At 42.5% G+C, this 24,284-nt stretch overlaps 1 protein-coding gene across 1 annotated transcript; it reads right to left on the bottom strand.

Annotated features, from left to right (window-relative positions):
- Positions 1–3,082: 3,082 nt before the first annotated feature.
- On the bottom strand, positions 3,083–6,215 carry LOC147339975 (melanoma-associated antigen B4-like). Its single transcript, XM_086386862.1, has one exon. It carries the CDS (start codon positions 4,977–4,979, stop codon positions 3,951–3,953), a length of 1,029 nt encoding a protein of 342 aa, XP_086242988.1. The 5' UTR covers positions 4,980–6,215; the 3' UTR covers positions 3,083–3,950.
- Between the last annotated feature and the right edge of the window lie 18,069 nt (positions 6,216–24,284).

Below are 24,284 nucleotides of genomic sequence, written 5' to 3'. Positions count from 1 at the left end.
GAAAGACTAGATTCTCTTCAAGAAAATTAGAGATACCAAGGGAACATTTCATGCAACAATGGGCACAAGAAGGACAGAAATGGTGTGGACCTAACAGAAGCAGAAGCTCTGTAGAAGAGGTGGCATGAATACACAAAAGAACTATACTAAAAAGATCATAATGATCCAATAACCATGACAGAGTGATCATTCACCTAGAGACAGACATCCTGAAATGTGAAGTCAAGTGGGCCTTAGGAAGCATCACTACAAACAAAGCTACTGGAGGTGATGGAATTCCAGGTGAGCTTCTGCAAATCTTGAAAGATGGTGCTTTAAAGTGCTATACTTAATATGCCAGTAAATTTGGAAATCTCAGCAGTGGCCATAGGACTGGAAAATGTCAGCTGTCATTCCAATCCCACAGAAAGGCAATGCCAAAGAATGTTCAAACTACTGCACAATTGCACTCATCTCACATGCTAGCAAAGTACTGCTCAAAATTCTCCATGCTAGGCTTCAATAGTACATGAATCAAGAACTTCCAGATGTCCAAGCTGGATTTAGAAAAGGCAAAGGAAACAGAGATCAAATTGCCAACATCTATTGGATCATAGAAAAAGCAAGAGAATTCCAGAAAAGCATCTACTTCTGCTTTATTGACTACCCTAAGGCCTTTGACTGTGTGGATCACAATAGAATGTGGAAAATTCCTAAGAGATGGGAATACCAGACCACCTAACCTGCCTCCTGAGAAATCTGCATACAGGTCAGGAAGCAACAGTTAGAACTGGATAGAACAATGGACTGATGTCAAATTGGGAAAGGAGTACATCAAACTGTATATTGTCACCCTGCTTATTTAACTTGTATGCAGTGTACATTATGTGAAATGCCAGACTGAATGAAGTACAAGTTAGATTCAAGATTGCTGGGAGAGATATCAATAACCTCAGATACGTAGATGGAACTACCCTTATGCCAGAAATAGAAAAGAAACTAAAAAGCCTCTTGATGAAAGTGAATAAATAGAGTGAAAACCTGTCTCAAAACTGTCTAGAAGAGAAATTCTGTCTAGAAACTCAACATTAAAGAAACTAAGTTGCCTAACTTACCACATCTACCTGTGGTCTCTCAGGCCAGAAAGCTGTGACTGGAAATTGAGGCCTTCTGATGGCTGGCTGCACCTGTCCTCAGTCAGGCTCCTAGGAAGACCTGCATTTCCTCCCTCTCTTCACTATTACTGTCCTCTCTCCAGGTCCTCACACTGACTTCCCATCTCCTAACGAGACCTGTCCTCTCATGCGACAGCCTTAAATTCCCTGAGACCACCTCGGAGGATGTGACAGCTGCCAACCTGTGGCCACTCATGGCTGACCCTAGGGGAGGGATGCTATAAAGGTGGTATAGTGTGATTGGTTCCTTTAGTCCTCATGGTCCTCTACTTGATTCTTGGCATGACCTGGATTTCCTCCTGAGGTTGACCTCTGAGCCCCAGCGCCTCACCTCCTGAGATGCTCTGAAAGGAAATGTGGGGGATGCATCATTCCTGTGTTCCCAAACTTGCAAGTGCGAGGTGTAGAGGGGCAGGGCTGTGTTTTAGGTGCAGTTCCTTTATCCTCATTTGGGGTCACTAGTTTTCCACTCTGTACTGAAGTGAGGCTTCTCCCAGTAGACCAAGGCTCTCACCTCCCTGAGACCCCTCCAGCGGAAAGAGAAGCACTTCAGCCAGAAAGCTTTCTCCTGGGTCTCATAGGGCTGACATCAGGGGTGGGCCTCTACAGTCTCCCCTGTTCTGGGCTCAGTGGTCCTCTTGCCCCTCGTTCAGGGACCTCATCCTCACTCCTGACCAGACCCAGACTGCAGCCTCCACTCCCCTGAGGCTGTGATCCTCAGAACAAAGGCATTACTTTCTTGGAAGTTCTGGATTGGAAGACAGGATGAACCAGATGTGTGCAAAGCTACTGGGGCCTTCTGAAGAGGAGAACATTCTAGGGCTCCACTCTCTTCTGGAGTCAGTGGTCCCCCAGTCTTAGATCAGGTTTCTTACCTTGACTTCCGGTAGCATATGGGAATCCACCCTCTCTACTGGCTGAATCAGCTGGCCTGAGACCAAGGCTTTCGCCTTCTTGAGACGACAGAAGGGGAGGTGAGAGAGCTACTGCCTAGCTACCCTTGGCTGTTCCTCCGTGCTGTCCCCCTTGCTATTGGGGGGTCCACTCATCAGCACCCAGTGTCCTCACTGTAAATCCTAAGGCCTCTTAGGATCTCCTACTTGGGCAGAATTGGAGCTGCTGTCACAAGACCAAGGTGCTCAACTCCCTGAGAACCCCTCCACTCTTGTCCTGCAGGAAAGGAAGGCGCACCTCAGACAGACTGCTCTCCCCATGGCCACACAAGGCAAGAAGCAGGATATAGTTTGTGGGACCCCTAGTGTTCTAAAACCTTCCCCTTGATAACTATCAGAGGCTGGGACTCTTCCATCCATTGACCTGAGGACACAGCGCTTAAGCTACGGCTTTATGTCCCTGAGAATCAAGAAGGATAAATGAGGGCATATTGATCTTTTCAGGGTATCTGACATTGCATGTGTTCATGACCACATTGTCCCTGAGTAGTTTTGTCTTCTTTCATACCATTCATTTATCAGCATTTTTAAAAATTTATTCCAAAACAGTTCTTTGGGACAGGGCCCCATGTATCCAACCAGACACATTTTTTGGAGTATTTAGAGGAAAAATGAATGAAAAGACATGATCTCTGGCTTAGGCTGGGAGAAGTGGCATATTGTGGGCTCTGCACGAATCCAGATCAGGGGACTAGTCCTAGGAAGGTCACTTCATCAGTTTATGAACTTGAGAAAGTTGCAAGTAATCCATCCATGAATGGAGTCTGCTAAATCTGATCCTGCATGAATGCTGGAATGCATGTACTACATATAAAGCAGTGGCATACTGATTAAGAAGTATTGGTTTAAAATAAGTGGAAGTTATGATTACTATGAACCCCTCAAATACCATCTTCCCATCTGAGTTTATTTTTAATCCAGGAGAGAGCAGAGAATATGCAGTGAATCAGGACAAAAGAAACAAATATTCTTAAATGAGCTAAATAACTCAAAGTATTTATTTTTACTAAAAGAAAGTTTAAAAGAAAGAAGGTAAAGCACAACATAAAGACTTTTTACTCTATTCTTTTCTCCATTTTCTTTTTGAATCTCAAAAGTTTCTGTGGTCTTCTTTCACATTAGCATGAAAATCACTCTTGCAGTGCTATGTTACCTACATTCAGATCATAAAGACAACATAGTTGGCTCCTGAATTTCTTTTATATCTACCAAAACTGTACCTTTAAAACTTTTAAAACAGCAATGAATATAACAGCAGTATCATTACCAAAGTAATACTCTGAAGAAAAACAACCTCTTACAAGTAAAAATATTTGAAAAAAAAAACAAATAATATGTAGAAGTTACTCGTGTGAAACAGAAAGAGAAATGTGATCGAAAGAAATGTGATCTAACCCCCATTACCATGTACTCTTTAGAAGCTTGACTACTCTTCAAGAAAAATTCTCTTCTAATGTCATGTTATCTTCTTTGCATTGTGAACAATATATTCAGTACTTTCAGTGTGTTTTACAAATACCCAAACTTTTAAAACATTAAAACACATTAAAACAGCTGGAAAATACAATTTATATGATTTATACATTTGAATTCTGAAGCACAATAAACCTTATCAAATGTAAGAACATTTGAAAATACTAAATACCTCCATCACCTCATTTCTCATATGGGTACAAGAAAACAAATACATATTTTGTTAAAACAAACTAGACCTAAACTGGCTTACCATTTAAAACTGTAACAAGATATGGGTTTTGTTCACTCCACCCTAGTACTCTGAACTATTTAGGAGCTTGATTGCTCTGTTCCAACACAAAGGGAACAAAGTGCCCTGCCCCCCTCCCTAGATGTGGGAGGAGCTGCAGGACTTGGCCCTGGAAGGGGCACTGGCTTCAGCCACGGTGGGAGCCCTGGCCACACCTCTCCGCCCTGCTCTCTCCGCCTGATCTCTCAGAGCCTCATCATAGAGGTCTGGGAAGGAACTAGGGACCCTACCATGGAACATGGCTAGAACCTCTAGTACCTTCATCTTACTGGTCTCAGCACAAGCTCTCGGGCCCCACAGGAACTCGTAGCGTGGAGGATCACTATTGGGCACCCGGCAGTAGTTCAGGTACACCTTCTGCACCAGATCTTTGGTGATGAGCCTTCTAGGCTCACCAAAGATCCAGTGCCTCCTCCCAGCATAGATCCCCAACATACTGAGGAACTCCCAGATCTCCTCCTCGGTGGCACGGTTACCATTCAGGAACATGACCCCCAGGAGCACCATGATGAGACCAGACTTAGAGGCCACCCCCCCATCACTTGGACAATCGTTTGCCCCGAGGTTGACCTTGCTGATGACGGTGTAGATGTTCCCTCTATGGTCGACTTCCTTCATCTCCAGGCCAAAGACCAGCTCCACGCGCTCACGGGCTGTACTGAGGATGTCAGAGAAGTGCTGCCTGTAATTCCTGCTGACAATTTTCATCAGGGCGCTCTGCATGATGGGCTCCTTCTTGGTGTACTTCTCCAGCAGGAACTCCACAAGTATCCTGGCCTTCCTGGCCAGAGGATCTTTGCGAGTGCTCTGAGTGGCAGGGGCTTCCTGGGAGGCACCTGAACTTTCCTCCTCGGGGCCCTGGACACCTTCATCAGATGCTGCACATGAAGGCCGTGCATCAGGAGAGCTAGGGGCCATGGCTCCCTGAAGCTCCTGATGATCGCCAGCAGGGGAGCTCAGGGGAGAACCCTGAGGGGCAGAAGAGGGGGAGGAGGGGCACTCCTCCTTTGGGGCTGCAGCAGCACTGGCCTGGGCCTCCTGAGTGTCTCCCCGGACCTGGTGGCATTTCCCACAGGCATGTGACTTGTTCTTGTGCCTCCGAGGCATGGTGACAGCAGGTCAGAGACCGCAAGTGGGAGTGGGGGCAGGAAAGCAGGCAAGGAGGGCACCTGGAGGACAGACAAGGACATGCTGTGAGAGCCTTCAGCGAGGAGAGTCCTCCCTGGCTTGAATGGTAGCCGCCTCTGAGGGGTCCTCGAGGCCAGTGCTCTAGGACCCACAGGGCTCCTGTTCTCCTGGTCAGCCTGTCCCCTGAGATCACTGATCAGCAAGGGAGAGTGAGCCTGGGGCGCAGCAGACAGTCCTGCCTGGGCATTAGAAGTGGGGGGCGGCAGTGGGGGCTGGCAGGGGAGGCAGGTCCTCTCAGCTGACATTCTGAGTCAGGATGAAAATTGGTGCGAGACACCCCCATATCCAATGCCCCATCTCCCGCACCAAGCCCGTTCCCTCTCCTGTCTGAAATTGACGCTGCCACCTTCCCTGTCACCCCAGACCAGGAGAGGAGGGTGTACTCAGCCCCCCACTGAAGGGTCCCAGGACCTTCCCTTCTGCTGTCTCGTGGCTGCCCCTTCACAACAAGGCTCCAAGCTCCCCTCTCAGACCACCGCCCCCCTTCCCGATGTTTGGCTGGGAGGAAGCGCTGACCACAGGGGAGGGTCCTGAGTCGCCCGTTTGTCAGGGAGCATGGTCCTCATCCTGACTCTTCCTGAACCCTGACATCCTCACTCTACTGACGAGCTGCCAGCCCCTCAGACCAAAGTCCCCACTTCTCCGAGTGTCCTGTGTCCCAGGTCGCAGTGAGGGAGCCCCTCAGCCTTTAGAGCTGCCCGGCGGCTGATCCGCAGCCAAATCGCGGTGAGTGGGGGTTACACATGGCTGCCGTTCTGGGTATCGAGACCCTCAGTCTTCCCAAGGGTCCCCCCTTCACTCCACAGGGTTCGTGGCTCTTCCTCTACTGAGCAGAGCTGGGGTCCAGCAGAGCCTGACCGAGGCATTCTTTCCCGAGACCCCCTAGGGGTTAGTGGATGGTCTTGGGGTCTAAGAGCTAGGCTGGATCCTCTGGTCTGAGTGCAGGGGTAGTGTGGCCAGATGCTGTGCGGCCCCCTCTTTTCAGAGGGAAAAGGGAATCGGGGTACAGAGACGTGTGCCTGTACTCGTAACTCACGTCACCTCCGATCTTGACACCCGATGACACTTGGGTCTGCTCCCTCTGGCCACAGTCAATGGCAGCTCTCAGAGATACCGGCACTGTCAAGGATGGCGTCTCTCCCCCAGCGTGCTTAGGAGGACGTCACTTCCTGTCATGCGCATCTGGGCTCCAGGAGGACAGCAGGGGCGGGACCTGGACAGGCGGGGTTCCAGGGGAGATTCTCACAGGATTGGCACGTGGACTTTCCTTTGACTATTAAGGGGTCCTGGGACGTCTCTGTCCTGAACTGTCAGCTGGCTCACTCCCTGCTTCTCACTTGTGTCAGCACTCCCAACAGGAAGAATTGGGGAGCCCAAGACTAACAGCCTTCCTGGAGCCCTGGAGACCAACACCGAAGGCTCTCTTGGCTTCTCTCTTCTATAGTAAGCGATGCTCTGTCGTTCTCCATGCCTTGCCTTAACCCCTGTAGATGCTGGGCTACGTCCCATCTGCTGACCTGAGGCCAAGGCCTCATATCGAAGATGTGAACCCCCGAGTCTCCTGGTATGAAGTGCACATACGTCTCATCTCGCTGTTTCTACACGAAGCTTCCTGGAAATGGCTGCTACAGGTAAAATGAGCTGAGAGGGAAGGATGGGAGACTGTCTTCTGTGGTGTGGAACCCCTCGCATCTCACTCAGAAACTTCACTCCTATTGACTGCTGACAGGGCCTGGAAATCCTTACCTTTCTGGTATAAGTCCACCCCTGTCCCCAACCATGCTCATACAATTCCAGAAGAGCAAGTGAAGGGGCTCCTTAGCCTGACAGTTCTCACTGTGGGCTGTCAGTCGACTGCAGGGTCATTGCTCAAAAGTTCTGAGATGAAGTTCTGTCGTTTTGTACAATTACTGTGATACTAACTTTTCTCTTTTAGTCCCTGGGTGATAGTCTATTAAGATTATCATTTAAAAGGGCCAGTTCTCATCCACTAGCATTCTGTGGTGGCTCAGACAGTAAAGAATCCACCTGCAGTGCGGGAGACCTGGGTTCAGTCTTTGGGTTGGGAAGACTCCCTGGAGGAGGGCATAGCAACCCACTCTAGTATTCTTGCCTGGAGTTTCCCCTTGGACAGAGGAGCCTGGTGGGCTACAGTCCATGGGGTCGCAGAGTCAGACACAACTGAATGACTAAGCACACATACAACAAACTTTGTGCTGCTTATTTCATGATCTGGGCCATACTGCCACATCCAAGCCAAACTTTGGTGCCCCATGGTCCTGGCATGGGGCCTTGGAGATGCTACCTCAGATTCCTTCAGTGAAGCTGTGGAGATTCATGATCCCAGGGCAGAGTGGAAGAATCCAGGGCTCAAGTTTAAAGCCTTTTGCAGCTGATCCTGTTGTCTGCTTCCCTTGCAGGCTGCACATCTATGCCAGTCTCTTAAGTACTCCCCCACCTGGGCACACATAGGGTCAAGTTCAGTGGAGACTTACTGTCCATCAGGGATTATTTAATTTTAGTTTTCACTTTTGTTAATAGTTTTCTTCATTCCTTCCATAATATTTCCGTGGTTACTTCTGTGTACAAAAACAGCAGACCGTGTTTCATTGTGGTCTCAGCTGCTCTGAATGTGGTACTAAATCTGTAAAGGAGTTACAGAAAATTGACAGTCTTACAATATCTGTTCTTCATGAATATATATAACATACTATTCTGTTCTAGCCTTCTTTTTCCTAAGATTCTCAGGAAATTCTTCTCGTTGCCTCCATGAAGACTGTATACATTTTTCTAAAGTTTCTTTGTAGGTAAATTTTTTCTATGGTTGCTTTTGTTTATGGTATATTTTCTGTTACTTGGTGTAAGTAACTGTTGATTCTTCCAGACCAACTGGATGATTTTGCTGCCGTGATCTTTTTTTTATTCCAGATTTTTGAAGTCTCTTACATGTTTGAATATTTTCTGTCCTGTTTTCTAATATTTTTAATTCGAGAATCAAATTGTTATTGTGATCTTTTCTTTTCATTACTTCTGACTTTTATTCATTTGGCATTGTTGTATAGAAAACTAGTGGCTATATGTACTTCTCTAGATTTTTTTTCTAGTTTTTAAATTCATAGATTTTTAACAATTATTTTTAATTAGAAGATAATTAAATGGTGTGTCAGGTTTCTTGTATGAAGCAGCTATAAGTATACATATATCTCCTCCCTCATGAACCTCCCTCCCACCCTCGACCTCACCCCTCTAGGTCATCACTGAGCTGATTCCTTGTGTCACCCAGCAACTTCCCCCTCATGCCTGTTGTCCACATGGTAGTGCATATTTGTCCACGCCACTCTCTCAATTCGTCTCACTGTCTGCTTCCCCCGATGTGTCCACATGCCCGTTCTCTACGTCTGTGTCTCCATTCTTGCCCTGCAAATAGATTTATAACTACCCTTTTGTGGCCTTTCTTTCTCAATCTCTTATTAGTATATTTTGCAGAATGAAGTTTTTAATATTAACAAGGTTCAGCTTATTATTTTCTTTCATGGACTGTGCTTTTGGTGTTGTGCCTAAAATCTCATTACCAAACTCAAGTTTTGCCCCCGTGTTATCTTCTAGATTTTCTTGCCTATTCCATATGGCATGTGGAATCCCAGTCCCTGACCAGAAATCAAACCTCTTTCCCCAGCAGTGGAAGTGTTGATTCTTAAACACTGGATTGCCAGGGATTATCCCTGCAATTTTTTTAAAATTGTGAGTATTTCACTTAGGTCTGTGATTCCCTTTGAGTTAATTATTTTGAAAGGTTTAGAGTTTGTATGTGGATTCATTTTTCTTAGATATGGATGTCTAGTTATCCCAGGACTGTAAGTTTAAAAGACTGTCTTCCATTGAATTGCCTTTGCGCCTTTGTTAAAGGTCGGTTGAGTGTTTGGGGTGTCTGTTTCTAGATTTTCTGTTCTGTGCCATTGATCTGTCTATTATTCTGTTAATAGCATACAGTCTTGAGTATTGTAGCTTTAAAGTAAGTTTTGAAATCCAGTAATATCAATTCTCTGACTTTGATCTTTAATATTGACTTCAGTGGGTATTATGGATCATTTCATTTTTGACATAAAATTTAAATTGTTGGCTGCTATCCAGAAGCTAACTTGCTGGAATTTTGAACAGAATTGCATTAAGTGCCTAGGTTAAGTTGGCAATAAGTGACATCTCAACAATATAGCATCTCCCTATCTATGAACATGACGTGTCTATTTATTTAGATCTTTAATTTTTTTCAGTGCAGTTTATGAGTTTTTCTCATGTAAATCTTATACATATTTTTTAAAGAATTATTTCTAATATATTTTGGTGATAATGTAAATGGTGTTAAGTTTTCAATTGAAAGTTCTATCTCTTTATTGGAAAAGAATTGACTATTATGTATTAACTTTATTAATATATTAATTATATAGTAGTTATATATTGATAATATATTAACCTTAATAACATATACTCCTGGCTTATTAATGCCAGGAGTTTTCTTGTTGATGATTGTAATTCCATTTTTCCCTTCCAAATATCTGTATCTTTTGCTTCCTTCTCTTATCTCATTGCATTGGCTAGGACTTTCAGTACAGTGTTGAATAGGCATGGTGAGAAGGGATATCCTCGCCTTGTTCCTCACCTTAGTGTGACAGCATCTGTCTTCTCACTATAAAGTATGATGTTTTACCTGTATTTCTTTTTAGATGTTTTATATGAAGCTGAGGAAATGCCTGTCTGTATCTAGTTTACTGAGAATTTTTATGATGAATGGGTGTTGGATTTTATCAGATGATTTTTTTCCTTCATCTGTTGATCTGATCTTGTGATTATCTTCCTTAGACTATTGTTATTATGATTTATGATTACTGATTTTCAAATGTTGCACATCTGAAATGCAGCCTATTTAGATATAGTATGTAATTCCTTCTATGGATTGTTAGGTTTCTTTTCTTATATTTTATTGGGGATTTTGCTTCTATGTTCATGAGAGGTATTGTGCTCAATTTTCTCTTAATTTCTTCATCTGATTTTGATATTCGAGTGTAATACTCGCCTCACAGAAAAGGAATTAGGAGGTGTTCCTTTTGCTTCTATTTTCTGGGAGAGATTGTAGAGAATTGTTATCATTTCTTCCTTAAATTTTTGTTAGAATTCATCAGTGGAAACATCTGGGTCTGTTACTGTTTTTACTGGAAGCTTATTAGTTATAGATTAAATTTCTTTAATAGGTACAGACCAATTCAGAGTATCTATTTTTCTTTGTGAACGTGGGGCTAAGTTATACCTTCAAACAGTTTCTCAATGGAACCTTTCCTTTTTGTAGGCACAGAGTTGTTTATAATATTCACTCATCCTTTTAATGTCCATGGAATCAGTAGTAATGGCCCCTCCTTCATTTCTATTAGTAATTTAATTTGTGTTTTCTCTCTTTGTTCTTCTTTAGCCTGGGGAGAATTGTATCTTCTTTTTATTTTGTATCTTGAAAGAAACTTCTTTGGGCTTTGTTCTTTTTCTGCATTACCTTCCTTTTTTCAGTGTCATTGGTTTCTGCTTTGATTTATTCTTCCTCTGCTTTTTCTTTTCTTTCACAAATTTACTAATATAGAAGCTTAAGTTATTAATTGTAGGGTTTTTTTTTTGTTGTTATAGGCACTCAATGCTGTGTATACCTCTTTACTGATTTTGCTGTATCACACAACTTCTGATAAGTTGTAATTTTGTTTTCATTTTGTAAAAATATTTTAAAATTTCTCATTAGAATTTGTCTTTGGCCCATGTGTTATTTAGATGTTTATTGTTTAGTCTGCAAATAATCTTTAGTTTTCCTGCTGTCTTTTTGTTATCAATTTCTAGTTTATTTCCATCACATGAGAGAATTCTCAGTATTATTTGTATGTTTTAAATTTGATGATGTACATTTTATGGCTTAGACTGTGATCTCTCTTGATGTATGTTTCATGTGAAGTTGAAAAGAATGTGTTTCCTGCTGTCATTCAATATTCTGTAAATGTCATTTAGATCTCTTTAATGGTTGTTACTTTTCAGTTCAACTGCACCTTACTGATTTTCTGCCTACTGAATCTGTCAATTAGTAAAAGACATGTGTTGATATCTCCTGTGAGAGTATATCTGCCACATCAATGTTTGCTCTGGGTATTTTATTTTAACAAAGCTTCTTTAGGTCCATACACCTTCAAGTTTGCTATGATTTCTTTGAGTGTTGACCACTTAATCTTTAAGTAATGCCCATTTTTTTTCCTGATTTTCTTGTTTGAATACTGCTTTACCAGAAATAGATTCAGTGAGTACAGTTTTTTTTTTTTTTTTTTTACCACTCATATTAGCATTGCATAGTTTTCTCTATCCCTTTACTTTTAATCTATTCATGTCTTTGAATTTAGAGTGGGTTTCTTATAGATCCCATGTGCTTAGTCGCTCAGTCATGTCTGACTCTTTGGAGCCCATGGACCGTAGCCTGCCAGACCCCCCAGTCCATGGGGATTCTACAGGCAAGAGTACTAGAGTAGGCTGCCATGCCCTACTCCAGGGAATCTTCCCAACCCAGGTATCGAACCTTGGTGTCCTGCAAGGCATGTGGATTCTGTACCATCTGAGCCTCTAGGAAAGCCCAAAATAAAGATGGACAACATAGGGGTTGGTATATTTTTGTTGTTTTAATTTATTTTCATCAATCTCTACCTTTTAAATACCATTCACATTAAAAGTGATTATGCAGAGTTTGTTTAACATTGACCAAATTCATATCTGTTTTCTGTTCATTGAATTTATTCTTTGTTGTTGTTGTTGTTTTAATATTCTGCTGTTTTTCTGCCTTGTCTACTTTTGAATGAAGATTTAACATTATTTCATTTTCTGTCCTCTTGGGAGATCAGTTATATGTTTAAAAATTAAAAAAAAATTTTTTTTTACTGTTTTTGTAGAGTTTGCATGATACATTTGCAACTCATTCAAATCCTCTTTTAAATAACACCATCCAGCTTCACAGTTGGTGCAAGTATCTTGTTTCCCAGTTCCTCCTCTCCTGGCCTTTCAACTATTTCTGCCATTTTTTTTTATCCATAAGGTATAATCACTAGATGCATTGTTTGTTTATTATTGTTTTCAATAAATAGTTATCTTTTTGATTAATTGGAGGTAATACAAAGGTTTATTTTAACTTCATTTGTTCTTTCTCTAACTCTGTACCATTTTTTACATAGGCTAGATTTCCTGACCTATATCATTTTCCTTTTCCCAGAAGAATTTCTTTTAGCATTTCTTGCAGAGTAGTTCTGCTACTTACAAATTTCCATCAGTCTTTGTTTGTTATATAAAGTCTTTGTTTTTCATTATTGTTGAAGGATTTTTCCCCCTTGCTACTAAATTCTGGGTTGGTAGTAGTGTTTTGTTTTTTCTTTCAATGAATTGAAACGTTAATTCTAGTCTTTTCTTGATAGCATTGTTCATGAAGAGAAATCTTAGGTAATTGTTACTCTTGTTCTTCTATAGCAAGTTCTTTTTTTTTTTTTCCTGTAGTGTTCCTCAAGAATTATGTTTTCTTTTGGTTTTCTGAAGTTTGAGTGTGATATGCCAAAGTTTAGATTTTTTTTTTTTCTGTTTATCCTGCTTGGTATTCTGTGAGCTTCCTAGATGTCATCCAACCATTTCATCCTCTGTCGTCCCCTTCTCCTCATGCCCTCAATCTTTGTCAGCCTCAGGGTCTTTTCAACAGAGTCAGCTCTTTGTATCAGGTAGCTAAAGTATTGGATTTTCAGCTTCAACATCAGTCCTTCCAATGAATATTAAGGACTGATTTCCTTTAGGATGGACTGGTTGGACCTTCTTGCAGTCCAAGGGACTCTCAAGAGTCTTCTCCAACACCACAGTTCAAAAGCATCAATTCTTCAGTGCTCAGCTTTCTTTACAGTCCAACTCTCACATCCACACATAACTAGTGGAAAAAGCATAGCCTTGACTAGATGGACCTTTGTTGGCACAGTAACGTCTTGCTTTTTAATATGCTGTCTAGGTTGATCATACCTTTTCTTCCAAGGAGTAAGCTTCTTTTAATTTCATGGCTGCAGTCACCATCTGTAGTGATTTTGTAGCCCAAAAAAATAAAGTCCATCACTGTTTCCACTATTTCCCCATCTATTTGCCGAAGTGATGGGCAGGATGCCATGATCTTAGTTTTCTGAATGTTGAGTTTTAAGCCAACTTATTCAGTCTTCTCTTTCACTTTCATCAAGAGGCTCTTTAGTTCTTCTTCACTTTCTGCCATAAGGGTGGTGTCATCTGCATATCTGAGGTTAGTGTTATTTCTCCTGGCAATCTTGATTCCAGCTTGTGCTTCCTCCAGCCCAGCATTCCTCATGATGTACTCTGCATAGAAGTTAAATAAGCAGGGTGACAATATACGGCCTTGATTTTCTCCTTTTTCTATTTGGAGTCAATCTGTTGTTCCATGTCCGGTTCTAACTGCTGCTTTCTAACCTGCTTACAGATTTCTCAAGAGGCAGGTCAGGTGGTCTGATATTCCCATCTCTTTCAGAATTTTCCACAGTTTATTGTGATCCACACAGTCAAAGGTTTTGGCATAGTCAATAAAATGAAAATAGATGTTTTTCTGGAACTCTCTTGCTTTTTTGATGATCCAGCAGATGTTGGCAATTTGATCACTGGTTCCTCTGCCTTTTCTAAAACCAGCTTGAACGTCTGGAAATTCATGTATTGTTGAAGCCTTGCTTGGAATTTTCTCCTCATTCCTAGATCTAGGACATTCTGCTGCTGACGAGCTGTGATTCCCTTTATTTGCCTAGATCTTCAGTTTGGGGTGGCTGTGGTTTTCCCTGTAACTTCAATTTTCTAATAGATCCTAGGAAGAGTTTTTGATTTTCTGTTTGTTCAGGTTTTTTCTCATTGTGAGAATGGGAGTGATGGTTTCTGAGATATTCACATGGGAAAGCAGGAAAATTTTTGTCGAATAGCGGAGATGGTACCACATATCCATGTGTTGTTTCTTCCTTTATTGGGAATTCTTCCTACATTCCATGGGGGCTTCCCCAGTGGCTCAACCATAAAGAATCCACATGCCATTGCAGGAGATGCAGGTTTGATCTCTGGGTCGGGAAGTTCCTCTGGAAGAGGAAATGGCAACCTAACTCAGTATTCTTGCCTGAGAAGTCCCATGGACAGAGGAGCCTAGTGGACAACAGTCCATGTGTTCACAAAAGAGTCAGACACGAGTTAGCAAGTAAAAAGCAACAACAAATGACTTAATTAATTATGGTTATGGAATGAAACCTCCAAATGAATCCTAATAAGACAGTTTGGAGAGATTCCAGTTTGCTGAACACACGTAGGAGATGTGAGGGTGGTGGTGCTGGACAGGGTCTGAGAGCTTTGCACCCCTTTCCACACCTCACTCCAAACATCTTGTCCATTTGGCTGTTGGGGAGTCAGATGGTTTATGATAAACCAATCATTTAATAAGTCAACTGTTTCCTTGAGTACTTTGAGCTGATTCAGAAAAGTATTCAACCCTGGGAATGGTTTGTGGTAACCCCCATTTAAAGCCAGTCAGTCAGAATTACAGGAGACCTGGATTTGACTAAGTGTAAGGCACTCTTGTGGGAATGAGCCCTTAAATTGTGAGATGTGATGCTAACTCCAGGTAGATACTATCAGAAACAAATTGAATCATGGTAGATACTCAGCTGGTGTTAGAGAATTGGTTTGTGTGTGAAAAACAAAGAAAAACTCATACATATGTTGTCAACAGTATTGAAAATACAACAAAAAAAACTGTTCTTTCCCTTTACAAATGCATTTTCTCCTTTTTCTATAAATGCAGTGGTTTCCAGTTGTCAGTTTTTTCCTAATATGATATCTGTGTGTTCCCTGTTGCAGTTTCTGCTCTTTAGGTGCTAGTCATGTTCCTTAGACACAGCCTATTTCTTCATTTAATCACATGGCTGTGTGAGAGTGATCTTTGCTCAAGTATTCCTTTATTGGGACATTCTTACCTGGACTTTGTGTCAAGGACGGCGACCCTGTTAAAATGGTTGATCCATTTTCTGTCTTTTTGTATGATTTAGAAGAATTCAAGGAAGATGGTGATTAGTTTCTCCCTGACCATTTGGTGTAATGGGCCACCAAATCTGGCTTGTCATGGACATTTTGATGGTACTGTGGGTTTGGACTACATTTTCAATTTAGTGATGTATAGGTTTCTAAAAGCTGTCCCATTTTACTTCAGTTTTAAAATTTAAAGTCATGATACTTAAAATAAAAACAATCATAAACAACACTTCGGAGAATAAAACAATGAACTTAGTAGACTTGAAACTCAGCATCAATAATCCTCAAAATTATAGGAAACAGCTTGTTAAATTTAAAGTTTATTTATGTATTCATTTGTTTATTGGCTAATCACTCCTGAGACAAAGTTGTGTGCTTCCATTAGAGATATGTAGTGTTTGTTTTCTACTTTGTGGTGGTACTGACACTTGATGAGGATCTTCATTTCACCCTTATCCATTACTTCATTAGGGTCAGTAGAATGCTAATTCTCTAGTTATTCCCTGGTGGCTCAGAGGTGAAGAATCCACCTGCAGTGCAGGAGATTTGTAGGAGATGCAGGTTCGCTCCCTGGGTTGGGAAGATCCCCTGGAGTCAGAAGTAGCAACCCACTCCAGTATTCTGGCATGAGAAACCACACGGACAGAGGAGCCTGGTAGGCTATGGTCCAAGGGTTCACAAAGAGTTGGACATGACTGAGCGACTAAACTACAACAGTACACACACCACACACACACACACACACACATAGTGGAATCAATCATTTGATTATATTATGCATTATACAGAATATTATATATTAAAAATATAATTCATATGTATATATATTCAGATGCCATTTTAAAGCAAATAATTTTGTGCCATTACTTCATTCACAGTGTTGTACAGTCACCACTTCTGTCTTATTTCAACATATCCTTCATTCCATGAAGTAACTTCTACTGACTGGACAACTATGTTCACCTCTTGGTGAGTGTTGAGCCAAATGACACAGCCCAGTCAAAGAGCAGGAGAAGGAAGGATTTATTTCTTGCAGCAAGTAAGGAGAACAGCGGGGATCGTTCCCAAAGCAGTGTTTCCCTGGACAGCAAAATTGGGAAAATTTTAAGCTAAGGGTACATACATATTCATGAAGGGGCTTGAGCAGCAGAGAGTTCAGCATAGAGTTGACACAAAGGTCAGTGGAGTCCAAGCTTTACAGGTGATTGAAGTCACGAAGATCAAAAAAGATAAAATCACCATTCCTTCGGTTCCAGTTGATCTTGAGGTTGATCACTTGAGGGGGGCTTGAATTCTGCAAAACAGCTGAAGGATGTGCTTCTGGCTAATGTTTATCCTTGAAAGAACTGGGCATCTTTACAACTGATTTATTACCTTTGGTACTGGTACTACTCCTGCCTGATAACAGTCACTCATTGTTGCATTCTTGTTTCCTTAAGTTCATTATTACTGATGTCTGTTCAAGGGCAAACATTGTCCAGAGGCTTCAATCACAAAATGACTCAGGCCAAAAATGGCATCTCTTATGTCAGGAAAGCCATGCCAAGTTCTCTTTATCCAGGAACACCTACCCTATCTGCTTACTTTACCTCTTACCCTTCAAAAAATTGCTTCTCATTCACACTACTCCCTAGTCCCTGGGAAGCATCAGTCTGCACTCTGTCACTTTGAATTTGCTTATCCTGGATAATTCATATAAATGGTCTCATATAGTATGTGACCTTTTCATTTAGCATAATGTTTCCAAGGCTCATCCATGGTCTCTTAGTTATTAGTACTTCATTCCTCTTTATGACTGAATCCTATTCCATTTTAAGAATATACAACATTTTGTTTATCTGATGTTAGAAATTTTGGATTGTTTGCAGTTTCAGGCTTTTATGAATAATGCATCTTTAAATATTTGTGTACAAATATTTGTTTGATTGCAAATTCTAAATTGTGTAAATTATATACCTAGGAATAGAACTGCTGGGTCCTATGGTAATTTTTTTCTTTAAATTTTAGGAACTCCCAAACACTTTTCCAGAGAGGCTGAACCATTTTGCATTCTTACCAGCAACACAGGAGGGATCCAGTGGTATCCCATTGTGTTCTTATATACATTTTCCTAATGATCCTGAGCATCTTTTCATATACTTTTTGGTGACTGGTTTATCTTTTTTTGTAGAAATATCTCTTCAAGTCTTTACTTATTTTTCAAAATTGAACTGTCGGTCTTTCTGTTGTTTGACTTCACATTTCCCACAGAAACTGGAGACAAAGGCTCTACCCTTCCTTCCTGTTACATTTCAATGGAAGGGCTTTCAGGTCCTCGAGAAAGACACTCCTGGGTTGTAGGAGATACATACATCTCAAAGGGACAGAGGAAGGATTTGTAATTGTGAGGGTTTTTTTTTTTTTTTTCTTTCTTTTAAATAGACACTCTCAGTAAAGGAAGATGAGGGGCTTATGTCAGATGTTGGCTGGAACTGATTCCTTTGGTAGCCTTGAAATTTTCTAAACAGGAACTCAGGGGTAGCCGAGTTGTCCTAGAATGTGGCCCTAGATTGCTGCTAGAAACCATGCTAGGGGTCAGTCAAGGTTCTTAATGCAGATGTTTGGACAGAGTTGTTCATGACAATAATTTTTGCAGTTCTCTGTTCCTAACCTCAGCTTGCAGTTCTATGACACATTGCCCTTTTTATAGGTAGTTCCAAACTTGAAGAAGGCAATGGCACCCCACTCCATTACTCTTGCCTGGAAAATCCCATGGGCGGAGGAGCCTGGTAAGCTGCAGTCCATGGGGTCGCTAAGAGTCGGACACGACTGAGTGACTTCACTTTCACTTTTCACCTTCATGCACTGGAGAAGGAAATGGCAACCCACTCCAGTGTTCTTGCCTGGAGAATCCAAGGGACTGGGGAGCCTGGTGGGCTGCTGTCTATGGGGTCGCACAGAGTCAGACATGACTGAAGTGACTTAGCAGTAGCAAACTTGACAGGTTTCTTATTCAAGGTAGGTAGGGAAGTAAGAACATATCCGCTAGCAAAATAACATCTCCTAAAATAATGTCTGTGATCAAAGGAATGCCATCAGGTACTATAATGTAACCATAACGGTGGCACCCATCACCTTGCCATATCTGTTGTTTAGAAGTAAAAGAGCTGAATAGATATTTCTCCAAAGAAGACACACAAAAGGCCAACACGTCCATGAAAAGGTGTTCACCATCACTCAGTTCAGTTCAGTCTCTCAGTTGTGTCCGACTCTTTGTGAAGTATGCCAGGCTTCCCTGTCCATCACCAGTTCCTGGAGCTTACTCAAACTGATGTCCATTGAGTCCAACAAACCTCATCCTCTGTCGTCCCCTTCTTCTCCCGCCTTCAATCTTTCCCATAATTGTTTTTACAATTTATGGATCTATTATTTCAAAACCAAGGGTTTGAAATAAACAGGGAGGATACAACTCATGGTTCAGTTGCTAGTGTCCAGCTTTTCTCTCCTTATAGGACAGACTTCCTAAGCCCATTGCAGTTGACTGAGTCACCTGATTAGAATATGCTTCTGGTAGAGGCAGTAGTTTAAAATACAATGCAGAGCTATAGAAAGACAATAGGATATGAGGAAATGCTTATGCAAACACAGAAAGAGAGGCAAGAGATAATCTCTGAGTTACAAGAAGTGGAAAAGGCTAAAGAGGATAGAGACCATATCTGCTAAAAGGGGAGCATACTAACTTCAGCAACAAAAGGAATACAGGGGATAATTGAAACTGCTGGCGATCTTTGTGGTTAAGTCATCTTACCCTGCTGGCATTTGCCAGCAATGGATGCAACATTCTTAGTATCACAGACATCTTTTCATTCAACAGTAACATCTCAGACAGTGAAAGGTGATTTATATTTTACTAAAAAGATCATGAGAAGACTGTGGGAAGGGCTGTTATGTAATAATTTAAAATTTTTTTTCAAATCCATAAATCAGTTATTACAATAACAAAGAGGTAGTTTGTGTGTCCTTTCTCCACAGTCATGGAACAAGATGCAAATTCTCCATCTATAAAATAAAGAAAATGTTGAATCTAGATCCTTTCCAAAGTGGAAAAACTTTAGAAGCTGTAGGGCAGGAAGGATTCTCTTCTAACAGACATCAACAAGACCTCTCCCAAAATGTGGGAAAATGGGGCAAACACAAGAAGAAGTAGTGGAGGAGAAGAGGTGTTAGGAGCTTGTTGTTGAGTCCTGTCAGATTCTTTGCAACAACATTGACTGTAGACAGCCAGGCACCACTGTTCATAGGATTTCTGAGGCAAGAATACTAGAATGGGTTGCCTTTCCCTTCTCCAGGGGCCCTTTGCAACCCAGGGATCAAACCTGGGTGTCCTTCATTGCAGGGAAATTCTTTACCCTCTGAGCCACCAGGGAAGCCCCCTTTCTAAAGATAGCCAGATAATTTTTAGACCATTTTTTTTCTGTTTTTTTTTTTTTCCATTCCAACCCTGCAGGCACTGTCAATTTGAATTTTATAAGCACACAAAGTGCAGGCATTCGTGGCATACAGTGTCTGGATTTGTACACAAAAAGGGAAAGATACTGGGAGACTAGATGCAGAGAAATGCAGAAGAAACTGACTTTAGTTCTAGCACTGTGAACCAGTTTAATGGCCAAAGTTGAAAACTTTGTACAGGGTGGCATGGAGACCTCCTCTGTTTGAAAATATTCACCTCAGGCTGGGACTTGAGCCCACAAGGCTGGGACTGAAACCCATCTGGCCAGGAATTGAATCCAGCCAAATTCTTGTTTGGGACTTGATTCATGGTATTTTAATTAGAATCACTCTCCTAGTGATTCTAATTCTCCTAGTCCTAGTGCCTGGACTTACTGGGAGGCTCAGGTGTATGTGTCTCAGCACAGAAGGAATTCAGAAAGGGAAAGTGTTAGACAAGAAATAGATGTATTAATATAGGACGCTTGTAAGAAATGCAAGCAGGCAGGTAATGGAGCTCTGCCCTGAGGATTAAGTGGGTTGCATTTTTATAATCAAAGGAAAGTGAACGAAGGGGAAAGACTGCCTTCTTTGAATAGAGGTCGGGCTTACATAACTCACTCCCGCTTCGTTTGGGGCAGGAGAGTGTCTGACCCTATGAGGTCAATCTCAGATTATCATAGTACTTCTTCAAATCAGTAGAAGGGTGGTGACATTCTTCTTTTACCTGTGGGACTGGAGCATATGGCATGTTTCATTTACGGTTTTATATTTAAGCAAGCCTGCTACCTTTCACGACCTTTTGATACATTTCTTGAGCGATCAGTAACTTATTCTGGTCTCCCAAAGGTTCCTAGGTTTCTCTATCTCTAGGCCCCTACTAGACTTCTACAGATACCCATCTCTCTGTCTGTCTGTGCTCAGGCCCTCATTCATGTCTGACTCTGCAACCCCATGAACTGAAGTACTCCAGGTTCTCCAGGCAGGAGTACTGGAATGGGTAGCCATTTCCTCCTCCAGGGGATGTTCCACACCCAGGGATTGAACCTTTGTCTCCTGCATTGCAGGTGCATACTTTTCCACCGAGTCACCTGGGACAGCTAACTGTATTCTATGCTATTCTATCCCTGTCATATGGAGGCAGGCTCCCCCAGCCAAGAGCAGTCATTTCTCTTGCTGGGTGTCTTCTCCATGAGGGTCTCCAGCTTGGTCTCTTGTCTGGAATTTAGTGAGCAAGTTTCTTCACAATAAGAGGAAGGGGCAGTCATACATGATCAGAAACTGATGATCAAAGGTAAATTTTCCTAGGAAGGACTTGAGGGCAGGGGCAGGTCACTTGGTTTGGGACCTTCCTTCCATCCCCATTATCATGGAGGATTGGAGGGTTGAGGGCCAAGGGAAATCAGCACTGGGTAGCTGCCCCACATATAAAATAACTGTCCTCCCTGCCACATTGAGGGTTACCTGAAGCTCCTCTGGGGAAATGCGCAGGTGTCCTTTGGGAGCCATGGAGGTTCCCCGGCTCCATCAGTCTTCGGTCCCCTCGGCTAGCTTGGTTTGGCAGCCTCGAGTCTCCTATAGGACTGGAGGGACTGTGGTCATGCTTCTGGAGGCCCTCTCATTTGTACATCTGTCGGGTAGGGTACTTGTGGACTTTTCCCAAACAGGGAGCATTTGTCCTTCAGTCACCCCCCTAGCTGTATGAAGATCCATCCTTTGTGCACAAGACAGTGGCTCTGATCCAGGCTTCCTGGATTCTGTCCCTGCCGTTGGCTTTGTTAAGGGAGAGTAACCCTAAGGTGGTGCAGGGGTTTGAGCTGTCACTTTGTGTAATTATGCTTTTTGCTGTTGTCCCTGAATCCTTTTTGCCTCCTCAACCCTACCTCTATCATTAAGTATGCCAAAGGCAGAATCCATGAGTTGATTTGTGGGGGCCTTGGGTCTCCTGCTGCCTAGATGGTACATTAGAGGAGGATGGTCTGGCAGACTGTCCCTCCCTCAGAACTGGGGAGGTAGCAGTTCCTGGTTGTGGTTCTTGGGGAAGTGGACTAATAAGCTGATCATATAAAATATTGGTCTCCTGTTGGAGAAGGAGGCACTTTGAAAGGGGTGTGAGCACTTTCACAGGAGTTAAAAGGAGTTCTTTAGACATGGATTTTGGAATAGGGTCATGAACATTTGGATGCATGGGACTTCCACCCTTGCCTCCCATTTTTGGGTTAGGATGTCACAAGACAGGGACCAATGGGAGTTATTTGTTCTGGTGCACTCCCAGTGTCAACAGTGGGTTCCCTATGAGCACCTGAAATCTACCTGATTGGTGAGCCTGAGGAGGCCCCTTGGATTAGTCTCGAAAAGGAACAGAAGCCAGTGGGAGAAAAAATGACCAGCGTCCAAGGACCTAAAGTCTTCAGAGAGGGAGGGACGAGACCTAGGCTCTGAGCCCACTAAAAAGTTTACGGTTATGACTGAAGTAAAAGAAAAAGACTCAGAGCTGAAAGGTAGGACTGGACTACCACAAGGCAGTGATAAAAATACTTGGCAAACGTTCCCCTCAGGATATTGTCATTGTGATATTGAAGAGGACTCCTCTTTGGACTCCTGAAGTGGCTCCTTTCTAAGAATCCGCCTGCAATGCAGGAGATTTGGGTTCAATCACAGAATTGGGAAGGTACACTAAAGAAGTAGAAGGTAATCCACTCAAGTTTTGTTGCCTGGGAAATCCCGTGGACAGAAGATCCAGGTGGGCTTCAGTCCAAGGGGCCACAAAGAGTTGGACATGCCTTAGCGACTGACCACATTACTTTATAGAAGTGAAAGAAGCAACACCTAACCAGCAAGGAGGCTCAAGGATCAAGAGACAGTCTGAGAAATCTAGAGAGCAGGATAGAAGAGAAATCAAGGATATGAGGGAAGGTGTAGAGCTATGATGTGGAGGAGGTTGGAGTTTCTGATGGTGGATCTTGGGAGAAGTGGACTGTCTCCTAGGCAGAGAGTCCTAAGCCTGCTGAGAAAGGTGCTCGCTTACTGCCTCTGCTCTGGGGTTGATAAAGTCTGCTTGAGACCCCCAGAAGGGAGGGGATCGCCCACAGTGTAACATCAGGGTGCAGCGAGGTAGGCCAAAAATCTATAGAGAAGGCTGTAGAGTCCCCCAGTTTTGGCCCCGATGCAGTTATGGTCCCAGAACCACACTGGGATTAAGAACGTGTAAGGAGGGAATTGGGCTCGAGGACTTACAGAGAAGAAACTCACCCAATCAAGTCCCTGATCCAACCAGTCCATTCTGAAGGAGATCAACCATGGGATTTCTTTGGAAGGAATGATGCTAAAGCTGAAACTCCAGTACCTTGGCCATCTCATGCGAAGAGTTGACTCATCGGAAAAGACTCTGATGCTGGGAGGGATTGGGAGCAGGAGGAGAAGGGGATGACAGAGGATGAGATGGCTGGATGGCATCACTGACTCGATGGGTGAGAGTCTGAGTGAACTCCGGGAGTTGGTGATGGACAGGGAGGCCTGGCGTGCTGCAATTCATGGGGTGACAGAGTCGGACACGACTGAGCGACTGATCTGATCTGATCTGATCTGAATTTGAATGTCATGCAGTCTTCTCGGTTAAACTTCTCACCTCAAAATAGATAGAGCCATAGAGGAAATGACAAAGACTGAGAGGAGAAAAGTCTTGGCCTCAGTGGGCGCCTTCACCATTGGAAATTCTGTGTCTACCAGGCCCAAGGACAGTGTCAACTGCCACCCAAGGGTTCTTTGGGTATGCACAGCCTGGGCGTACTCCTTGCAGCTCTTAATTGAGGGGACCCATGACACAGTGAGCTGAACAAGATCTTGCCCTGTGGGTCATGGAAAGAGAACAAAGCAGAGAGTGACAGCAAGCAAGTTTTCATGGGAGAGATAGGGTGAAAGTCAGGGGTCTCCAGCCAGCAGTTTGAGCAAGACCAATGGAGTTCACTGTGGCAGCAATCTTAGTCATGGTACCAGATATGTCACTGGTGAAAAGAGATTTCCTCAGTGCTTGCCCTTGCAAAGAAAGGGAAGGACTCTGGACTAGTGCACATCAGAGGACTTGTCTGATGAAGGTCACTTTATCAGTCTTGTGAACTTGAGAAAACTGCAAGTTATCCATCTATAAATTGAGTCTGCTAAATCCTATCCTGCATGAATGCTGGAATTCATGTATACATATAAAGCAGAGTCATACTGATTAAGAAACACTGGTCTTTAATTTAATGGTAGTTATGATTATTATGAACCTCCAAAATACCCCCTTCCTATCTGAGGTTATTTTTATCCAGTAGATAGCAGAGATTATGCAGTGCATTGGGACAAAAGAAATAAATATTCTTAAATGAACTAAATTAAGGCAAAGTATATTTTATTTTTACCAAAAAACAAATGGTTAGAGGAAATAAGGCAAACTACAAATTAAAAGCTTTTTCCTTTATATTTGCTTAATTGTTTTTTAGTTTCTCAATATTTTCTGTGGTCGTGTTTCACATTACCATGAAAATCTCTCTTTCAGCGACATATTACCTACTTCCAGATCATAAAGACAGTACAGATGGTTCATGATTTTCTTTTACATCTACCAAAACTGTAACTTTAAAATCCTAAAACAGCAATAAATAAAACTGGAATATCATT

The sequence above is a fragment of the Bos grunniens genome, chromosome X, assembly GCF_055505025.1.
Source record: "Bos grunniens cultivar Pamir isolate PY7600 chromosome X, Bosgru_T2T1.0, whole genome shotgun sequence".
NCBI classification, from domain to species: domain Eukaryota; kingdom Metazoa; phylum Chordata; class Mammalia; order Artiodactyla; family Bovidae; genus Bos; species Bos grunniens.
The sequence above is the reverse complement of the archived record's forward strand: the minus strand, read 5'-3'. Positions and strand labels throughout refer to the sequence as shown.